Here is a 17211-nt window from a genome sequence, read left to right as displayed (position 1 = left end):
AACGTTGAAGGGAAGACCCCCCCCAAAGAGACCACACAGACTCAGAGTACAACCAGAAGAAAGTCTTTTATTGCCGGCCAGGAATACACTGCGCAGTTGGGCGCGCACAAAAGTTCAGTGCCCAGTCTGGTCTCACGGCCCCTTTTAAAGCAGAAAGCCTCTCCACCACCACTTATTCACTCAGGGGAGGAAAGTCCCTGGTTCTTTCCTGCAGGTTCAAGCCAAGTGTGAAGTTACAGAAGGTAAAACAGTATTGTAAGCAGGCATGAGTGGGCTAAAACAGTGCTGTAAGCAATCATAAGCGGGGAAACATGATAGTCACCATGACATTTCTATAACCATAACCACTGCTATGATCATTCCTGTAACTCATTACTATGATCATTTCCATAACCCATTACTATGATTGCTACCAGTATTCTTTTTTTTTTGGGGGGGGGGGGGTCCATTAAGTCGTGGGGCCTGAACTCTGGGCCTGGGCACTGTCCCTCAGTTCTTCAGCTCAAGGCTAGCGCTCTACCACTTGAGCCACAGCGCCACTTCCGGCTTTTGTTTTTCTTTTTGCTTATGTGGTGCTGAGGAATTGAACCCAGGGCCTCAGGCATGCAAGGCAAGCACTCTACCACTGAGCCACCTTCCCAGCCCTATGATTGCTACCTAGAAACAGAAAGAAATATTACCTACATATTATCTTGAAGTGTTCAACTATAAGGAACTAGTCTCACGAGTGGGGTGCAGCCCTGTAAGGTGGAGTCACAAAAAAAAAAAAAAAAAACAGAGTTATAGAAGCTAAGAGTAAACTCTAAAGTGGTGAAGCATGATGAGCCCTATTACACTATAAGGTTAAAAATTAAGATAGAAGCTGGGTGCTGTGACTGATGCCTAAAATGGTAGCTATTCAGAAGGCTGAGATCTGAGGATCATGGTTCAAATGCAGCCTGAGCAAGATTAACTACCAATTACCTACCCAAAACAAAATCTAGAAGTGGAGCTGGGAGTCAAGTGGTAGAGTACTAACTTTGAGCACAAAAGCTTAGAGACAGTGCCCAGGTCCTGAGTTCAAACCTCAGGACACACACACACACACACCCCACACCACACACAATAGTAGCAGGACTCAGACCTCAGTATCTGATGCTCATTGGCTGACACTCTACCGCCTGAGCCACTCCTCCAATCCCAGTATAATAGTTTTTAGAAATGATAAGAAATTGGGTGGTTTCCATCTGTGCTTGACAATACTATGATGGGCCAGGAGGGGGAGCAGGGGAGTCATGGCTGGCGCCTGATGTACTTCCAACACACTGGGCCAGCACCAGAGAGGGACGCAATGTGTTTCTTCTACTTCTGACCATTGAAGACATTGGAGATGCCATGCTCATACCAAAATCCTCTTCTGGTATTAAAGTTTTTGGTGATTTAATTATTTTTTTCCTAAGCTTTCATAATTTTTCTTGGCTTTCTTCTCCCCCCCCCCCCCCGGCCCCCAATTCTCTCTCACGGGGTTTAAGCTTAAAGCCTGGGAGCTTGTTTGTCTTTCAGCTTTCTCTCTCAAGCCTAACACTCTACCACTTGAGCCACACCTCCACTATCAGTTTTTTTGCTGACTCATTGGAGATAAACTTCTCATGGAATTTTCCTGCCCCTGCTGGTGTTGAACTCTGATCCTCACATCTCAGCCTCTTGAGCAGCTAGGATGACACGCATGAATAGCAGCACTCAGCAACCACTTTAACTTCCTAAACATGAGCATGCTGCTCATCTGCAAAACATGCACAAGCCCCGCTTCCATTGCACGGGTGGTGTGTGCAGACATCATCAGACCCCAGATATGAATTTGACAATAAGTAAGAACTTCAATAAATAAGAACTTCAATAAACAAGAACTGGTTTATTTTTATTACTAAAAATTCCCTTTCTGGCATCTCATCTTGGAAGCGACCATCTTCTTCAGCAAGGTCAGCAATCTGGTCTGTTTCCTCTTCCCATCTGGTCCCCTCCCTTCCCCCCTCATTTTTGCCCTCCCCACGCTGAGTGGCCTAAGTCTCTGCCTTTCCCTCGGTCCCCCTACCCCCCATCCTCATCTCTTCCAACCCCCCCCCCCTTGCACATCCCCTGGGGCTCAGCGAGGCTGGAAGCTTAAAGTATAGGTGGGTGGGATGGTGGCAAAGCCCACATATTTGGGGGACACGTCGATGTCTTGGGGAGCCTGCGTGGGCTTGAAGCGGAAGTTCTGCATGATGGTGGTGAGGAAGAGAAAGAGCTCCATTTTAGCCAGGCCTTCTCCTAAACAGTACCGCTTTCCTGCAGAGGAGAGAAGGGAGGGTAGGGGTGAAGCCAACTCTCTCTCTGAGATGTCACCCCCAAACCCCAAATCCCCAGCTGAGTTCTCTAATAGGTGTAGGGAGGGCTGTAAAATTCTTGTCCAGGAGAGTTTCCATGAAGGCTCTCATCCTCTCTAAGCCTCAGTTTCCCTAGTCATTGAGGGGCTGGGCATTGTCCTTTAGCTTTTCCCATCGAGGTTGGTTATAGCACTTGAGCCACAGCTCCACTTACAATATAATTTTTGGTCAGTCATGGAGCTTGAACTCAAGGCCTGGGTGCTGTCCTGAGCTGTTCCTATGGAGGCTAGTGCTCTACCATTTTAAGCTATAGCAGCACTTTCAGTTTTCTGGTAGTTCGTTGGAGCTAAGAGTCTCAAGGACTTTCTTGCCTGGGCTGGCTTTGAACCACAATCCTCAGCTTTCAGCCCCTTAAGTAGCTAGAATGGACAGCTAGTGTGAGCCATGGACAACCTGGCTAACTGTTTGTTCTTGATTTTCTTCATCTCTGAATGAGATCTGATAACCCTTTTTGCTTTCCTGGGCCCCCACACAGGATATTTGAGGATGCTGGGGGATTGCATGTAGTTGATCGCAGAGTAGATCCAAGAGGAACTTCCAAGCTGAAGAAAGGCATTAATGAGGCTGTAGCTCAGGGGGGGCTGGCCTATACAGCTGACCCCTTTGCTGCGAGTTGTGGCCTAGTGGCCAACGCTGGTCACTCACCGATGGAAAAGGGAACAAAAGCATCACTCTTCTTAAACTGTCCTTTGTCATCCAGGAAGTGGTGAGGGTTGAAATCCTGGGGGTTGGAGAAGAACTTGGGGTCTCTCAGCACAGAGCCCAGCATGGGGAACACTTCGGTACCCTGAAAAGAAGAGGAGCAGGGAGAGTGAGATATGCAGATGGAAAAATGAATGTGCTGAAACTCCCCTTGGACAATGGTAGGAGGGGCCAGGAAGTGGAACTGTGGGAGTGGAGGGTGGAAGGAAGAGCTTCAGGGGACATGAAGTTAAGGTCCCTGAGGGTGTGTAGAAGCTCCCGTTCAATGACACCAGCTGGTTGATGGACACAGGTTTGAGGCTTTCTGATGCCAGAGATTGGGAGATCTGCAGCTCCCACCTCTCCAGGCAGGTCGTTGCGGGGGGGGGGGGGGGGGGGGGAGGGGAGGGGCAGGAGACTTGGCAGTTAGATGTGCCAGGGCCATAAGATATGGGGCCCTTGAGAAGGATGCATTGCAAACTGGAGATTCCTGTTCTTAAGCAAGAGATCTGGGTAAAGAAGATTTAACCACCTCGCCCTCTGTGTCTGTGCGCGCGTGTGTGTGTGTGTGTGTGTGTGTGTGTGTGTGTGTGTGTGTGTGTGTGTGTGTACTGTGTGTGCCCGTCCTAGGGCTTAAAATCAGGGCCTGGGCAATGTCCCTGACCTGTTTTTTGCTTTGAACACACAGCTCCACTTTCAGCATTTTTTGTGGTTAATTCTAAATAAGAGTCTCCTGGACTTTCTTGTCTGGGCTGGCATCGAACCTTGATCCTTAGATCTCAGCCTCCTGAATAGTTAGGATGACAAGGCCTGAGTCACAAGAGCTTGGATTTCCCTCTCTCTCCCTCCCCCCCCCCCCTCTCTAATTGTGGGTTTTGAACTCAGGTCCTGGGTGCTGTCCCTGGAACTCTTTGTGCTCAATGCCAGTGCTCTACCACGTGAGCCACAATGTTACTTCCAGGTTTGGGGGAGTTTATTGGAGATAAGTGTCTCATGGGGATTTTTGTGCCAGACCACCTTGGAACTGTGATCCTCAGATCTCAGCCTCCTTAGCAGTTAGGATTACAGGTGTGAGCCACCAGCACCTGGCATCATCTCTTGATTTAAGAAGGCCAGGCTTGGATCTCTTGAGCAGGGGAAGTTGGGGGCGAGGTGAGGTTGCAGGGAGCTAGGATACAGAAGTCTCTCAGTAGGAAAGAAGGGACAGGGTGGGTGAGGGAGTCTTTGATTAAGATGGGAAGCCAGGGAGTCGTGCCTGTTAGGGACTTGGGGTGCTGGGATCCCAGGGGCAGGCAAGTGGCACCTTGGGCAGGAAGAACTCTCGGAACTTGGTGTCCTTAGTGACCCTGCGGGCCAGCCCCATGGGGATCATATCTCCAAATCTCTGGATCTCATGAATCACAGCGTCTGTGTAGGGCATCTTCAGTCGATCCTCAAACTTGGGCTGCCGGTTTTTGCCAATGACCCGATCAATCTCTTCATGGACTTTGGCTGGGGGTGGGGAGAGAAAGGGAAATGTGTTTAGATATCTGAAAGCTTCAAGGCAGGGATGAGAGTCAAAAAAAAAAAAAACAAAGAAGAAAGAAAAGATCCAGGCACTGGTGGTCCACACCTGCTACCCTAGTTACTCAGCAGGCTGTGATCTAAGGATCAGGGTTCAAAGCCAGCATGGCAAGAAAGTTCATGAGACTCTTATCTCCAAAAAGGCACCAGAAAACCAGAAGTGGTGCTGTGGCTCAAAGTGGTAGAGCACTAGCCTTGAGGGAAAAAACTCAGGGACAATGCCCAGGTCCTGAGCTTAAGCCCCATAACCCACAAAAATGGAAAGAAAGGAAGAAAGAAAAGGAAGGAAGGAAGAAAAGAAGGAAGGAAGGAGAGTAGGGAATGAAGGAGAGAGGGGGAAGGAAGGAAGGAAAGAAGGGAACAAAGAAGGGAAGGAGGGAGGAAAGGAGAGAAAAGAAGAGAAGAGAAAAGGAAAGGAAAGGAAAGAAAACTGGATGAAGGACTTGGAACAATGGATGACAGGCAAACAGCTCACCATTCATTCACAGTGGGGTTGGCCATTAGCTCAGGATTCTGTCAGTATTAAAGGAGCAGTCTTAGGGGTGTGGCTTGGAGAAGGAGTCCTTTGTGGTTTAGATCAGCAATTTATCAATCCATTCAGTTAGCATCATTTTTCTGTTGGTGGGGGTGGGGGGCTTGAGTTTGCGGCCTGGACACTGTCCATGAGCTATTTTTACTCAAGGCTTAGTGTTCTACCATCTTGAGCCACAACTCCACTTCTGGTAGTTCACTGGAGATAAGAATCTCAAGGAGTTTCCTGCCCGGATGGTGTTTGAACCATGATCTTCATATCTCTGCCTCCAGAGTAGCTAGGATGACAGGCCTGAGCCACCCATGTCCAGTGTTTTCATAGCTAAGGCTTTAATAGCTAAATCTACAGGCTGGCTCTCCTGTCTTGATTATAGCCAAACGCATGTAAGGGTCCAGGTACTTGGGAAAATCAAAACATTGCAGCTGACCTAGGGGAGCTTTTAGGGCCTGGGCCCCCACCCCCCACTTCTCTTTCCCTACCTCTGCCAGGCCTTACCCTCCACATTTGGATATTTCATGAGCAGCAGGAAGCCATAACGCAAGGTGGTGCTGACGGTCTCCGTGCCCGCAAAGAAGAGGTTCAGTGTGGTGGTCACCAGGTTCTTCAAGAAGAATTCTGTATTGGGCTTCTTCTTCTCCTGCAGGAAGAGAGGCCTTCAAGTTCACCCCTCTTCCCATGCTTTAGCGGGATCTTCTGGAAGGTTCCCTTAGAGTCTACCTCTGTGAGGTCCAGGTGGAAAATGAATCTGCCAGGCTCTGTCCAGTTTGCAGAATTTTGCCCAGGATTCTGACTCTGCCCAAAATATACCTCTCACCTTTGCCTGGCGAACCTCTGAGGGTTTTTTTTCTTTATAAGAGCTGAGACTGGGACTCAACATTGGTACCTGATGTTTTCGCTTATTGACTGGTGCTCTACCAACTGAGCCAGGCCTCAAGCACTAGCCTCAGAGACAGACCAAGAGTAAGCTAGATGGCACAGCTTCCACGCTATGTGAGCTCAGGCAGATCATCAACACTCTCTGTGCTGCGATTCCTCATTGTGATCCTAATATAACTTCATTCAACATCTACAATGGGCCAGGCACCGAGGGCTCACACCTATAATCCCAGCTACTCAGGAGGTTGAGATCTGAGGATTTGCTGTTCAACACCAGAGTAGGCAGGAAAGTCTATGCAACTCTTACCTCCAACTAACTAGCAACCAAGCAAGCAAAACAACAACAACTGGAAGTGGCACTGTGGCCCAAGTGTAGAGTGCTAGCCTTGAGCAAAAGAGCTCAGGAGCAGTACCCAGGCCCTAAGTTCAAGCCCCAGGACTGACTCATACACAAACACACACACACACACACACACACACACACACACACACACACACGACTCTGAGCCCCACAACCAACCCCCAAAAAATGCCTAGCATAGATAATGCAGTAGACTTGGTTGTGATTATCTTCTCTGTGGATGAGGGCTCTGTAGATGAACACCCATGTTCATTACAATCAACCTTGAGGATAATTTATATAATTCGCATAGCCCTCTGCTCTCCACCCCAGCCCAATCTGAGTCCCCTCTGCCTGGCATTGGCCTTCCCTCCCTCCCTGCACTCCCACCTCCGGCACACACCTCCTGCATGCGGATGAGAAAGGAGTCGATGAAGTCTCGTGGGGAGTTGGGGTCCAGGGTGCGCTGGTTCTGTTCCACCTTCTTGATTACGAAGTCCTCCAGCCCCTTCAGCTCCTTACGAGCCTGTTGCTGTGGTCCCGGCAGATGCTTCATGATGGAGGAAAACATCTCAAAGAGCTGGGGGGGGGGAGAGGGGTGGAGAGAGAAAGCAGAGAAAAGACAGACATTCACCAGGTGGTGTAGCGCACACTGGGAATCCCAGCCTCTCTGGAAACAGAGTCCAGAAAGGTCTCATTTGAGGCAACTCTGCCTCACAAAGATGAGTGAATAAATAAAATAAGGACTAGGGGACATAGTTCAGATTATAGAATACTTGCCTAATATGCACAAGGCCTGGGTTCAATCTCCAGTGGAACCAAAGGCCAAATCACACCCCTACCCCAATTGTCACTGCCCTCCCCAGGCCATGGGGTCCCCATCTGCCATTCTCCTGCCTCCAAGGCCTCCTCAAAACCAGCCCCCCCTTTTGTACATCTGAACAGTTATGGCAGGACCTAGAGCAAGTGTCTAATACGCACGTCTCTGAGGACACCTGGACATTTCCACCATGGCCTGAAAACAGAGCCTGCTGGTAAAAGCGTGGGCACCACCACCCACTGGACTCCTGGGCTGTGAGGTGGCACCAAACCAACTGAATGGTCTCTGACAGATGCACACTGCCCAGTCCTGGGCTCGTGACTGTGTTGCCACTGCCCAGGTGCTCTACCTCTTGAGCCACAGCTCCACTTTATAGCTTTTTGCTGGTTAATTAGACATAAGAATCTCACAGACTTTCCTGCCCAGGATGAGATCCTTAGATCTCAGCCTCCTGAATAGCTGGAAATCCAGGCTTGAGTCACAGGCCTTCAAGTTTGTTTTGTCAACTGTAGGGCTTGAACTCAGGGCCTGGCACAGTCCCTGAGCTCTTTTGCTCAAGGCTAGCACTCTACCCATTTTGAGCCATAGTTCTACTTCTGATTTTCTGGTGGTTAATTGGAGATAAGAGCCTCAGAGACCTTCCTGCCAGGGATGGCTTTAAACTGCCATCCTCAGATCTCATCTTCCTGAGCAGCTAGGATGACAGGAGTGAGCCCTGGCTATTCTCAAGTTATTTTTCTGACCTGGGTTTTGCTCATAGAGTCGGGGCAGGGCGTGGCGTGTGTTACCTGCCCAGTGGAGGTGGCTGTGAACTGGAAGCTGCCCGTCATCATTCGCAGGAGAGACAGGAACTCCTTGTCCTCATAGTTGAAGCGGTCCCCAAAGACAATGGAGCTGATGACATTGGAGACCGTTCTGCTCAGGTAGAAGGTGGGATCTATGAAGGTGCCTGCAGGGTAGAGAGTGAGGGGTTTATGAAGGTACCTGCAAGAGGGAAGGGGATAAAGGATGGGGGAGTTTGCAGGGGGTGGAGGGGGTTTGCTTGCAGGGGTGATGGGTGGGAGATGTATGAAGATAACTGCTGGAGTGGAGGGTCTATGGAAGGGCCTGCAGAGATGGGGGTGTGGGTCTATGGAGGGGCCTGTAGGGTTGCAGGGTGGAGGGTCTATGGAAGAGCCTACAAGGGTGGAGAATTGGGGTCCACAAAGATGGAGGGTGGAGGTCTGCAGGAGTGGATGGTGGGGTCTGCAGGGTAGATGATGGGGTCTGCAGTGTGGATGGTGGTGGTCTGCAGGGGTGGAGTGTGAGGGTCTACAAGAGTGGAGGTTGAGGGTCTGCAGGGGTAGATGGTGGGGGTCTGCAAGGGTGGAGGGTGAGGACTGCAGGGGTGGAGGGTTGGGGTCTGCAGGGGTGGAGGATGAGGAGTCTGTAGGGGTAGATGGTGTGGGTCTGCAGGGGTGGAGGGTGAGGGGTCTGCAGGGTTAGAGGGTGAGAGTCTGCAGGGGTGGAGGGTGAGGGGTCTGTAGGGGTAGAGGGTCTGGATCTGAAGGGGTAGAGGGTGAGGATCTTTAGGGGAGAAGGGTGAGGTGTCTACAGGGGTGGGGTGAGGGTCTGGTGAGGGGTCTCCCGGGGTGGAGGGTGAGGGGTCTGGTGAGAGGTCTGCAGGGGTGGAGGGTGGGGAATCTGCAGGGGTGAACAGTGAGGAGTCTGGTGAGGGGTCTGAAGGAGTGGAGGGTGGAGGGTCTGCAGGGGTGGAGGATGAAGGGTCTGCGGGGGTACAGGGTGAGCAGTCTGCAGGGGTAGAGGGTGAGGGGTCTGGTGAGAGGTCTGCAGGGGTGGAGGGTGGGGAATCTGCAGGGATGAACGGTGAGGAGTCTGGTGAGGGGTCTGCAGGAGTGGAGGGTGGGGGGTCTGCAGGGGTGGAAAGCAGGGGATGCTGGGGAACCCAGGAAATATCTGTCTTCCTGGAATACAACCAAATGGAGTGCTCTGAGGCCAGTCTGACCACTTGGGAAAGATTTTGGAGGGTGGCTGAACCCCAGGGCCTTCCTCCTCCCCTCCCCCTCCTCCTCCCCACCCACCCCAGTCGAGCAGCTACCATGTGTGTCCCTCAGTGCCTGGATGAGGAAGCCTGCCTCCTCCTGGATGCGCTCCTCGATGCCTCTCTTGCCCAGTCCAAAGTCCCGCAGCGTGGTGATGGAGAAGCGCCTCAACTGCTTGGCCCGCTCCCCATTGCTGAGGACCACACCTGGCCAAGAGAAGGGGTCAGGCTGATGGTCATGCTGGGAAGGAGGGTGGGATCAGACCAGGGTGACCTGCAGAATATGGAATGGACCTGCAGAGTACCCTTGGAGACACTGGGGCAGCAGGGAGGCCAGGATGCCAGATTCTGCAGAGAGCAAGAGAGGAAGGAAATCCTATAGGTAAAAGAGAGAACACTAAGGAGCGAGGAAAGAAAGCCTCAGACTCGGCGCCAAAGATCTGCAGATCATCAGAAAGAGACAGAGAAGGGAGACAGGGTCCCCAAGGCACAGAGAAGAGGAGGCAGCCCCCACACTGCCCCACCAGCCACAGAGGCAGCCAATGGAGGGAGTGGGAAAGGAGGGAGGAGGAGAGAGGGGAGAGGCAGAAAGAGGGGAAGTGACTTGAAGTGAAAAACGGTGAATGACTTTTGTCCACAGAGAACGGGAAGGCAAGGTGGGAAGACGCCAGGAGGACATGAGGCAAGGCAGAAACTTGAAAGATCCAGAGGAGAAAGGCTGGGGAAACTGAGGCCACACATCCCTTTACACGATGACATCCACCCTGCTCACCATAGCTTTGGAAGAGCCAGGTGAAGATGGCCTGCTCCCCGCGCCCGCTGAACTCTTCAGCCTGGTCCACCAGCGCCTCCTTCACGGCCTCCTGACCGCACAGCACCACGACCCGCCGAGGGCCCAGGTAAACCGTGAACACTGGACCGAAGCGATCACTCATCTGGGGGAAGGGCAGATGGGAATAATTTAAGGAGCCAGGTACCAGGGTGCATTGGTTTTGATTCCCCTGAAACTCTGGCCAAGTCAACAGATTGAATATTCCCACACATGGTCTTTTCCTACTCAGAAAATAAAACACATTTATTTTTATTTTTTGGTGCCCATCCTGGGGCTCGAACTCATGGTCTGGGTGTTGTCCCTGAGCTCTTTTGCTCAAGGCTAGCGCTCTGCCACTTGGAGCCACAGCCCCACTTCCGGTTTTCCAGTGCTTGGGAGATGAGAGTCTCATGGACTTTCTTGCCCAGGTTGGTTTTGAACCACAATCCTCAGATGTCTCCTGAGTAGCTAAATGACAGGCATAAGCCACAGTACCAAGATAAAAATTGGCTTCTAAATTCTAAATTCCCTCCAGCTCCAAGAAAAAAATTCCCCATTTAAGACTCTAGTTTGTCCATCCGTGGCCAGTGCCCAGTGAATCTGGGCAGTTCCCTCCCACCACCCCATCCCACCCATCTACCAACACACCTTCATGAGAGACTTGTACATCTGCTCCATGTTGAGCTGCAGATAGTTTCCAATGAAGGGCAATGGGGTGGGGCCAGGAGGCAGCTTTCCTGAGAGCTTCCTCTGCCTCCAGACAGACATCAACACCATGACAATCAAACAGGTGAGCACAGCCACCAGCAGCATGCCTGAGGCCAGCATGGTGGCGGCCAGGATGCCAGTCAGAGGGTGGTGGCTGAGCAGCTGTTCTGGCTGCCTTTATACTCTGTGGGATGGAAGGCTGGCCTTTGGCCTTGATTGCATAACTGTCTCCTTTTCCTTGCACAAGACCTCCTTCCCCCCTTCTCCCTGACCATACATTGCAACTAGTTTGAGATGTAGCCAGTGAGTTTGGGAGGGGAAGACCTCAGAGATTCACCAGGCACAGGCCAGGCTGGTGGCATTTGACCAGAAAATATCCCAAGACTGTGGATCTATTATCCTCAAAACTAGGGTAGAGTTCCTGAAGCTTTAAATAGAAAGTCTCTCAGACCAAGGACTCTGAAAGTATGGGTAGATTTTTTTTTTTTGGTCAGTCCTGGGGCTTGAACACAGGACCTGGGCACTGTCCCTGAGCTTCATTTGCTTAAGGCTAGCACTCTACCACTTGAGCCACAGTGCCACTTCTGGATTTTTCTGTTTATGTGGTACTAAGGTCAAACCCAGGGCTTGATTCATATTAGGCAAGCATTCTACCACTAAGATGCATTCCCTGCCATGGGTGGACTTTTTTAGGGTCTCAGGAGAGGTGTGGGTCTCACTCAAATGATTGGTAGAAGATAGTTGGATATGGATTTGACAATGTTTCAATGATGTGAGATTTGGGAGGGGCAGGGTGATAGATTGGATAGATTGGCTAAGAAAGATCTAGAACTGTGAGTGTGGGGTAAGAAAGCCCAACAGGAATCTAGTGTGAGCCCCTGAGCCCAGATGTGGACCTACTGTGACTCAAGCCCTGTGCTGTCTCTTGAGACCCCAGGTTGAAGGTCACATTTGGGGGCCATGGAGCCAGGACCTACCACTGCCTGTGGTCGGCCACCAGAGTCACATTTCAGTGGAACACCACACAGCCCTGAAGACAGAATTCCAAGGTCACCATGGGCAGAGGAACAGACCAAGTTTAGAAATAATAACTACCAGTATGGCAGAAAATCCCATCCACAAAGGGGTCTGATTTGCAAAGAACTCCCACTGAATTTCCTACCTGTAGGCAAGTGCACTCAATTTATTATATCACTTCTATTATTGTAGTTATTTATGACTGTCGCCTATTTTACATGTAGGTGTCTTGTGTACAGAACCCAGGGATTATGTCTAGAATACAAACATGGGAAACTGTCTCGTCAAATGTGGGGCTTGAACTCAGGACCTGGGTGCTATCCCTCTTTTGCTGAAGACTAGCACTCGATCGCTTTGAGCCACTGTTCAACTTCTGGTTTTCTGGTGGTTCACTGGAGATAAGAGTTTCATGGACTTTCCTTCCCAGGCTGGCTTTGAACCAAGATCCTCAGATCTCAGCATCTTCAGAAGCTAGGATGGCAGGCATGAGCAACCAGGTCTCAGCCTGTTTTTCTTTTTCTTTTTCTCTTATGCAAGTCCTGGGGTTTGAGCTCAGGGCCACAGCATTGTCCTTTAGCTTTATTTAGTTATTTATGATCAAGGCTGGCCTTCTACCATTTGAGCCACACCTCCACTTCTGGCTTTTTGCTGGTTCTCTGGAGATAAAGAGTCTCATGAACTTTTCTTCCCAGGCTGGTTTTGAACCAAGATCCTCAGATCTTAGCCTCTTATGCTGTCAGGATGACAGGCATGCACACTGGTTCCTGGCTTCCTTATCTTTTGATTGCTAGTGGTGATGAAGACACCGCCTCATCATCTCCACTAAAGTGACCCGGGTGCCCTGTGAGAAAGCAGGATTAGAACTCACTCCCTTCCATTCTTCGTTGCCTGGCCCAGCCCTCCCTGCCTAAGGGGGGTCCTAAGATTGGAATAGTTGTCCAGTCAGCGTGAACTAAACTCAGAGATGGAGAGATATCAGGCTGGCCTTGAGCTTGGGGCCCTATGTAGGGAAAGAGTAGATTCAGGAGGTCACCAAAGTTCCATGGAGAAGGCATAAAGATGACGCCATATAACTTGTGAGTTTGGGCCCATGTGGGTTGTGTCACAGACCCTGGCAGAGGCCCTGGATAAACAATATACAGGCATTGATTGTTGACACAGCAGAAGTTGGCCACCTGCTTCAGGACTTTGGATGGGTGGGAGTTGGGTGAGGCTGGCATCCTCGGGCCTGGCCTGGTGCTTGCAGTTTGCTTCCTCTCATTTTTAAGTGCTGGACTCTGAGCCATATGTGGAGTGAATAAAGGGCAGAGAACAAAGCTGAGAGATAGACAAGTTGTTTGTTGATTTTGGAGAGGGAAGAGGTGGGAAAAAGGATTAACAAAGGCTTGGCAGAAATTGCTACCCTAGATCGGGGTGTACACCTGGGCTAGCCCCTCGCCTGGGCCTCTCTTCTCCCCTCTGTGTTTTTTCTCCTTCTCCTTGAATAAGAGACATTTGGAGAATTTAGTGCTTCGTGAAGGATGCATCAGGAAGTGGTCTGAGAGTTGAGCTGGGCTCCAGTGAGCCCACCTGGAATGGGCTTCGTATAGGCAAATAGATGGACTTAAGGACAAAGAGGTCATGTGTGTTTGCTCTTGTTGATGTTTTCCGGAACTTGGAATGAGGGATCGATGTTTAGAGTCACATGGGAGAGACACTTGTCAGTCATAGTGACTCAGAACAAAATGAGAAAGTGAGGGTGAACTCAAGAAAATATTCAATAAAGAAAAAAAGAAATATCTCTCTTTACCCCCTGGCCAGACCCTCAGTTTCCCTGAGGTTAAGAGCAAGTATGAAGCTCGGATTTTAGAATGCTCTTTTTTATTTTTATCTTTTATGCTGGTTGTGGGATTTGAACTTGGTGTCTGGGTTCTGTCCCTTAACTTTGGTGCCTCAAACTAGCACTCCATCATGAGACTACAGCTCCACTGTTTTGTTTTGGGGTTTTTTTTTTTTTTGGTGTTAAGAGTCTCATGGACTTTCCTGCCCTGACTGACTTCAAACTCTAATGCTCAGATCTCAGCCTCTAGAAGGATTATAGGCATCAGTACCAATGCCTGGCTAGAATCTTCTTTCTTCATTTTCATATGCCCTGGAAGAGATGACTTGGCTCTCTGAGCTTTTGGAACCAAGGAGACCAAGGAGCTATCTCTTTGGCTGTTTTGATGGGTGTATATGAGTTGATACAGCCTTCATAAAAAGCATCTGATAAAAGCCAGGTGTAGGGCTGGGAAGGTGTCTCAGTGGTAGAGTGCTTGCCTCACATGCATCAGGCCCTGGGTTCGATTGCTCAGCACCACATAAGCAGAAAAAGCCAGAAGTGGCACTGTGGCTCAAGTGGTAAAGTGCTAGCCTTGAGCTGAAGAGCTGAGGGACAGCACCCAGGCCCAGAGTTCAGGCCCCACAACTGACCAAAAAAAGCCAGGTGCCAATGGCTCACCCCTGTCACCCTCACTACTCAGGAAGCTGAGGTCTGAGGACTGAGGTTTAAAGCCAGCCCAGGGGAGGAAAGTCCGTGTGACACTTATCTCCAATGAACCACCAAAAAGCTGGAAATGGAGCTGTGGCTCTATTGGTACTGTGTTAGCCTTGCCCAGGCGGAGTTCAAGCCCCAGTACTGGCACACAGACAAAAAAGCATATGTTGAAACTCCTTTGAACAACTTATATTCATATGAATTAATGTTGTTTTTGGGGGTATCTGTAGGAACTTGTGGGTGAGGCTTGGTGAACAGAGAGAGGGAGTGAAGGAGGGCGGAATGTGCACATACAATGGAGTCTAGCTTGTGGATCCAGGCTGCAGGGTAAAGCTGGGTAGGGATTTCCAGTTGAAGGAGAAAGGCGAGTCTGGAGATTGAGTTCCAAGCAGAAGCAGCAGCTCTCATTCAAAGTCTGCGTGCATGGCTGACCACAATCAGACCCTACAGCTCCAAGCCTGGTTATGGCCTTTAACAGAAGCCAAGTTCCAGGCAGCTTTATGCCATTTGCTAAAGAATTTCCATACTTCTTTGTTTTATTTTATTTATTTTATTTTTTATCTATCTATCGATCTATCTATCTATCTATCTAGGTATTTGGTCCTGGGCCTAGGCACTCTCTCTGAGCTCTTTGTGCTCAGGGCTAGCACTCTTACCATTCTGAGCCACAGCTCCATTTCCAGTTTGCGAGTGGTTCATAGGACATGAGAGTCTGGGTGAGTAGTTTTCTGCCCATTCTGGCTTTGAACTGTGATGCTCAGATCTCAGGCTCCTGAGTAGGAGCCACCAGTGCCTGGCTTATTTATTTTGAGTTCACGGGTCCTAGGGGCTTGAACTCAGAGCATGGGCACTCTCCCTGAGCTTCCCTCTCTTCCCTGTACCCCAAAGCTGGTTCTCTACCCCTTGAGCTACACCTCTGCTTTGAACACTTTGGTGGCTAATTAGAAATCAGAGTCAGTCTCTTGGATTGCCTAGGTTGGCTTTCAACTGAGATCCTCAGATCTCAGCCTCGTGAGGAAAGAGTATTACAGGCATGAGCACTGGTACCCTGCTACATTCCATGTCCTTACCTACCACTCCTGATCACCCAGCCTTGCTTGTTTTTCTGTATGAAACACCAGGAGATGGCCCTGAATAAGCTGTGAATAAAAACATTAAACCAGGGGAAAACCCCAGACAACTCCGCCACTTTCCTAAACTCATGTGAGAGTAGGGAAGGAAAATTAGGCAGATGCTAAAAGAGTTGGAAGATGAAGACTTCTCATTTATTGTTAATATGATTTTGTTGATATTATGAAGGTGTTGCACAGGGGGTCACCTTTCCATAAGTCAGGTAATGATTATCTTTGTGGTTTGGGACAATGTCACTCTTCCTTCGCTTTCCCCTAGTTCCCCGTTCCAGTCCCTGCCCCACAAATTGCACAGTTCATTTTCTACATAGTGTCTACTGAGTAAAATAAAACCCATGCCTGGCTTTCTTTTCTATTTTTGTTACTTTATTGCCTATAGTTCTTGTGGGGAAAATCCTTGTAAACCTGAAAGTGGGGATTTAGCTCAGTGGAAGAGCACTGCCTGAAGAGTTGAAAAGACCCTGAGTTCAGTCCTCAGTGCTGAAAAAAAAAAAGATTTTAAAAAGTTTCTTAAGGTTGGGCATCAGTGGCTCACGCCTATAATCCAAGCTACTCGGGAGGCTGAGATCTGAGGATCATGGTTCAAAGCCAGCCAGGCAAGAAATTTTGTTGAGATCCTTATCTATCAAGTCAGAAGTGTAGCTGTGGTTCTAGTGGTAGAGCATCAGTCTTGAACACAAAAATTCAGGGACAGTGCCAAGCCCCTAGTTCAAGCCCCACATTCAGTGCACGCATGCACACACATGTCTCTTAAGAGGAAAGAGATTTGATCTTCTACCTACTATTTATGTTCTCTGCAATCTTAACCAAAGATCCAGTCAATCAGGTAGTGCCAGGCCAGGCCAGGGAAGAGGAAGGTGAGCCTGGGGATTAAGAGGTTGTGACTAGAATATTGAAAACATTTGTGTTTCTGAGTGTTTGGGTGGGGTGCTTTCTTTCTGAGAGTTTGGAGCAGGGAGTAAGATTGGCGAAATGTCATGAAGGAGAAAACCAAGGAAGAGAAGAAAGTGTCTTTTTTTTTTCCTCTGTCTGGTTGTTTGGATAACTAATATATGTAGATACCAGAATGCTTCTTGCCCAGAAATTACACACAAATGATTCGCTTGCAGAAGGAGAATAGGGCCCTACCCCACCTCAGCAGCCCACAGATGATCCAAATAAGCCTTGATGCTCCCTCCTTTTGGAGTCAGCTCTAGGCAGACAGGCAGTTATTCATGGAAGTCCTGAGCCAACATCCACATCCTACTCATCCCCAGCCACCAGTCAATAGCTCCACCAGACCTGTGTTCTTCTAAAGCCTGTCTCCTAGGCCCAGAAGCAAGCAGATGGGCAGAGTTTGTGCATATGGGCGGAGCAAAGTTTCTGCCCTTCCCACCCTGATGGGGCCCAGTATCAACCCCAGAGACCTCAGGCCAAGCTCAGAGTCCAGCATCTAACCTTGGCCCAACACAGATTTGAAACCACAGTTACTACCCAGCCTGGAAGATTTCCTCATCCAAAGACATATGTAGCCATGGACCTTTCTTTTCTTCTTTTTCTATATTCTTTTTGCCAGTCCTAGGGCTCGAACTCAGGGCCTGGGCACTGTCCCTGAGCTTCTTTTGCTCAAGGCTAGTACTCAACCACTTGAGCCACATGCCCACTTCCAGCTTTTTCTGTTCATGTGGTACTGAGGAATAGAACCCAGGGCTTCATGCATGCTAGACAAGCACTCTACCGCTAAGCCACATTCCCAGCCCAGCCATGGACTTTTCATATCAATTGCCCCCTTTCTT

The 17211-nt window shown here is 49.6% G+C and overlaps 1 protein-coding gene across 1 annotated transcript; it reads right to left on the bottom strand.

Annotated features, from left to right (window-relative positions):
• Positions 1-1871: 1871 nt before the first annotated feature.
• LOC122097356 (cytochrome P450 2A5-like) lies at positions 1872-10894 on the bottom strand. Its single transcript, XM_042667785.1, has 10 exons — positions 10715-10894; positions 10028-10190; positions 9550-9603; positions 9313-9462; positions 8003-8163; positions 6798-6974; positions 5674-5815; positions 4387-4574; positions 3048-3189; positions 1872-2304 (listed from the first exon to the last, which is right to left on the bottom strand). Exons 1-10 carry the CDS (start codon positions 10892-10894, stop codon positions 2123-2125), a joined length of 1539 nt encoding a protein of 512 aa, XP_042523719.1. The 3' UTR covers positions 1872-2122.
• Between the last annotated feature and the right edge of the window lie 6317 nt (positions 10895-17211).

The sequence above is a fragment of the Dipodomys spectabilis genome, unplaced genomic scaffold (genome assembly GCF_019054845.1).
Source record: "Dipodomys spectabilis isolate Male_0828 unplaced genomic scaffold, ASM1905484v1 ptg000422l, whole genome shotgun sequence".
Lineage (NCBI taxonomy): Eukaryota > Metazoa > Chordata > Mammalia > Rodentia > Heteromyidae > Dipodomys > Dipodomys spectabilis.
Note: the sequence above shows the minus strand (reverse complement) of the source record. Positions and strands in the feature narration are given on the sequence as shown.

Bases quoted from the DNA above. Each gene is read 5' to 3' on its own strand.
- LOC122097356 (XM_042667785.1), bottom strand. From the start codon at position 10,894: ATGCTGGCCTCAGGCATGCTGCTGGTGGCTGTGCTCACCTGTTTGATT. The intron at 9,604-10,027 runs GTGAGCAGGGTG...TGCTCTCTGCAG, and splicing joins CTGGCTCTTCCAAAGCTATG to AATCTGGCATCCTGGCCTCC. The intron at 2,305-3,047 runs GTGAGTGACCAG...TCTCCTCTGCAG, and splicing joins TTTTGTTCCCTTTTCCATCG to GAAAGCGGTACTGTTTAGGA.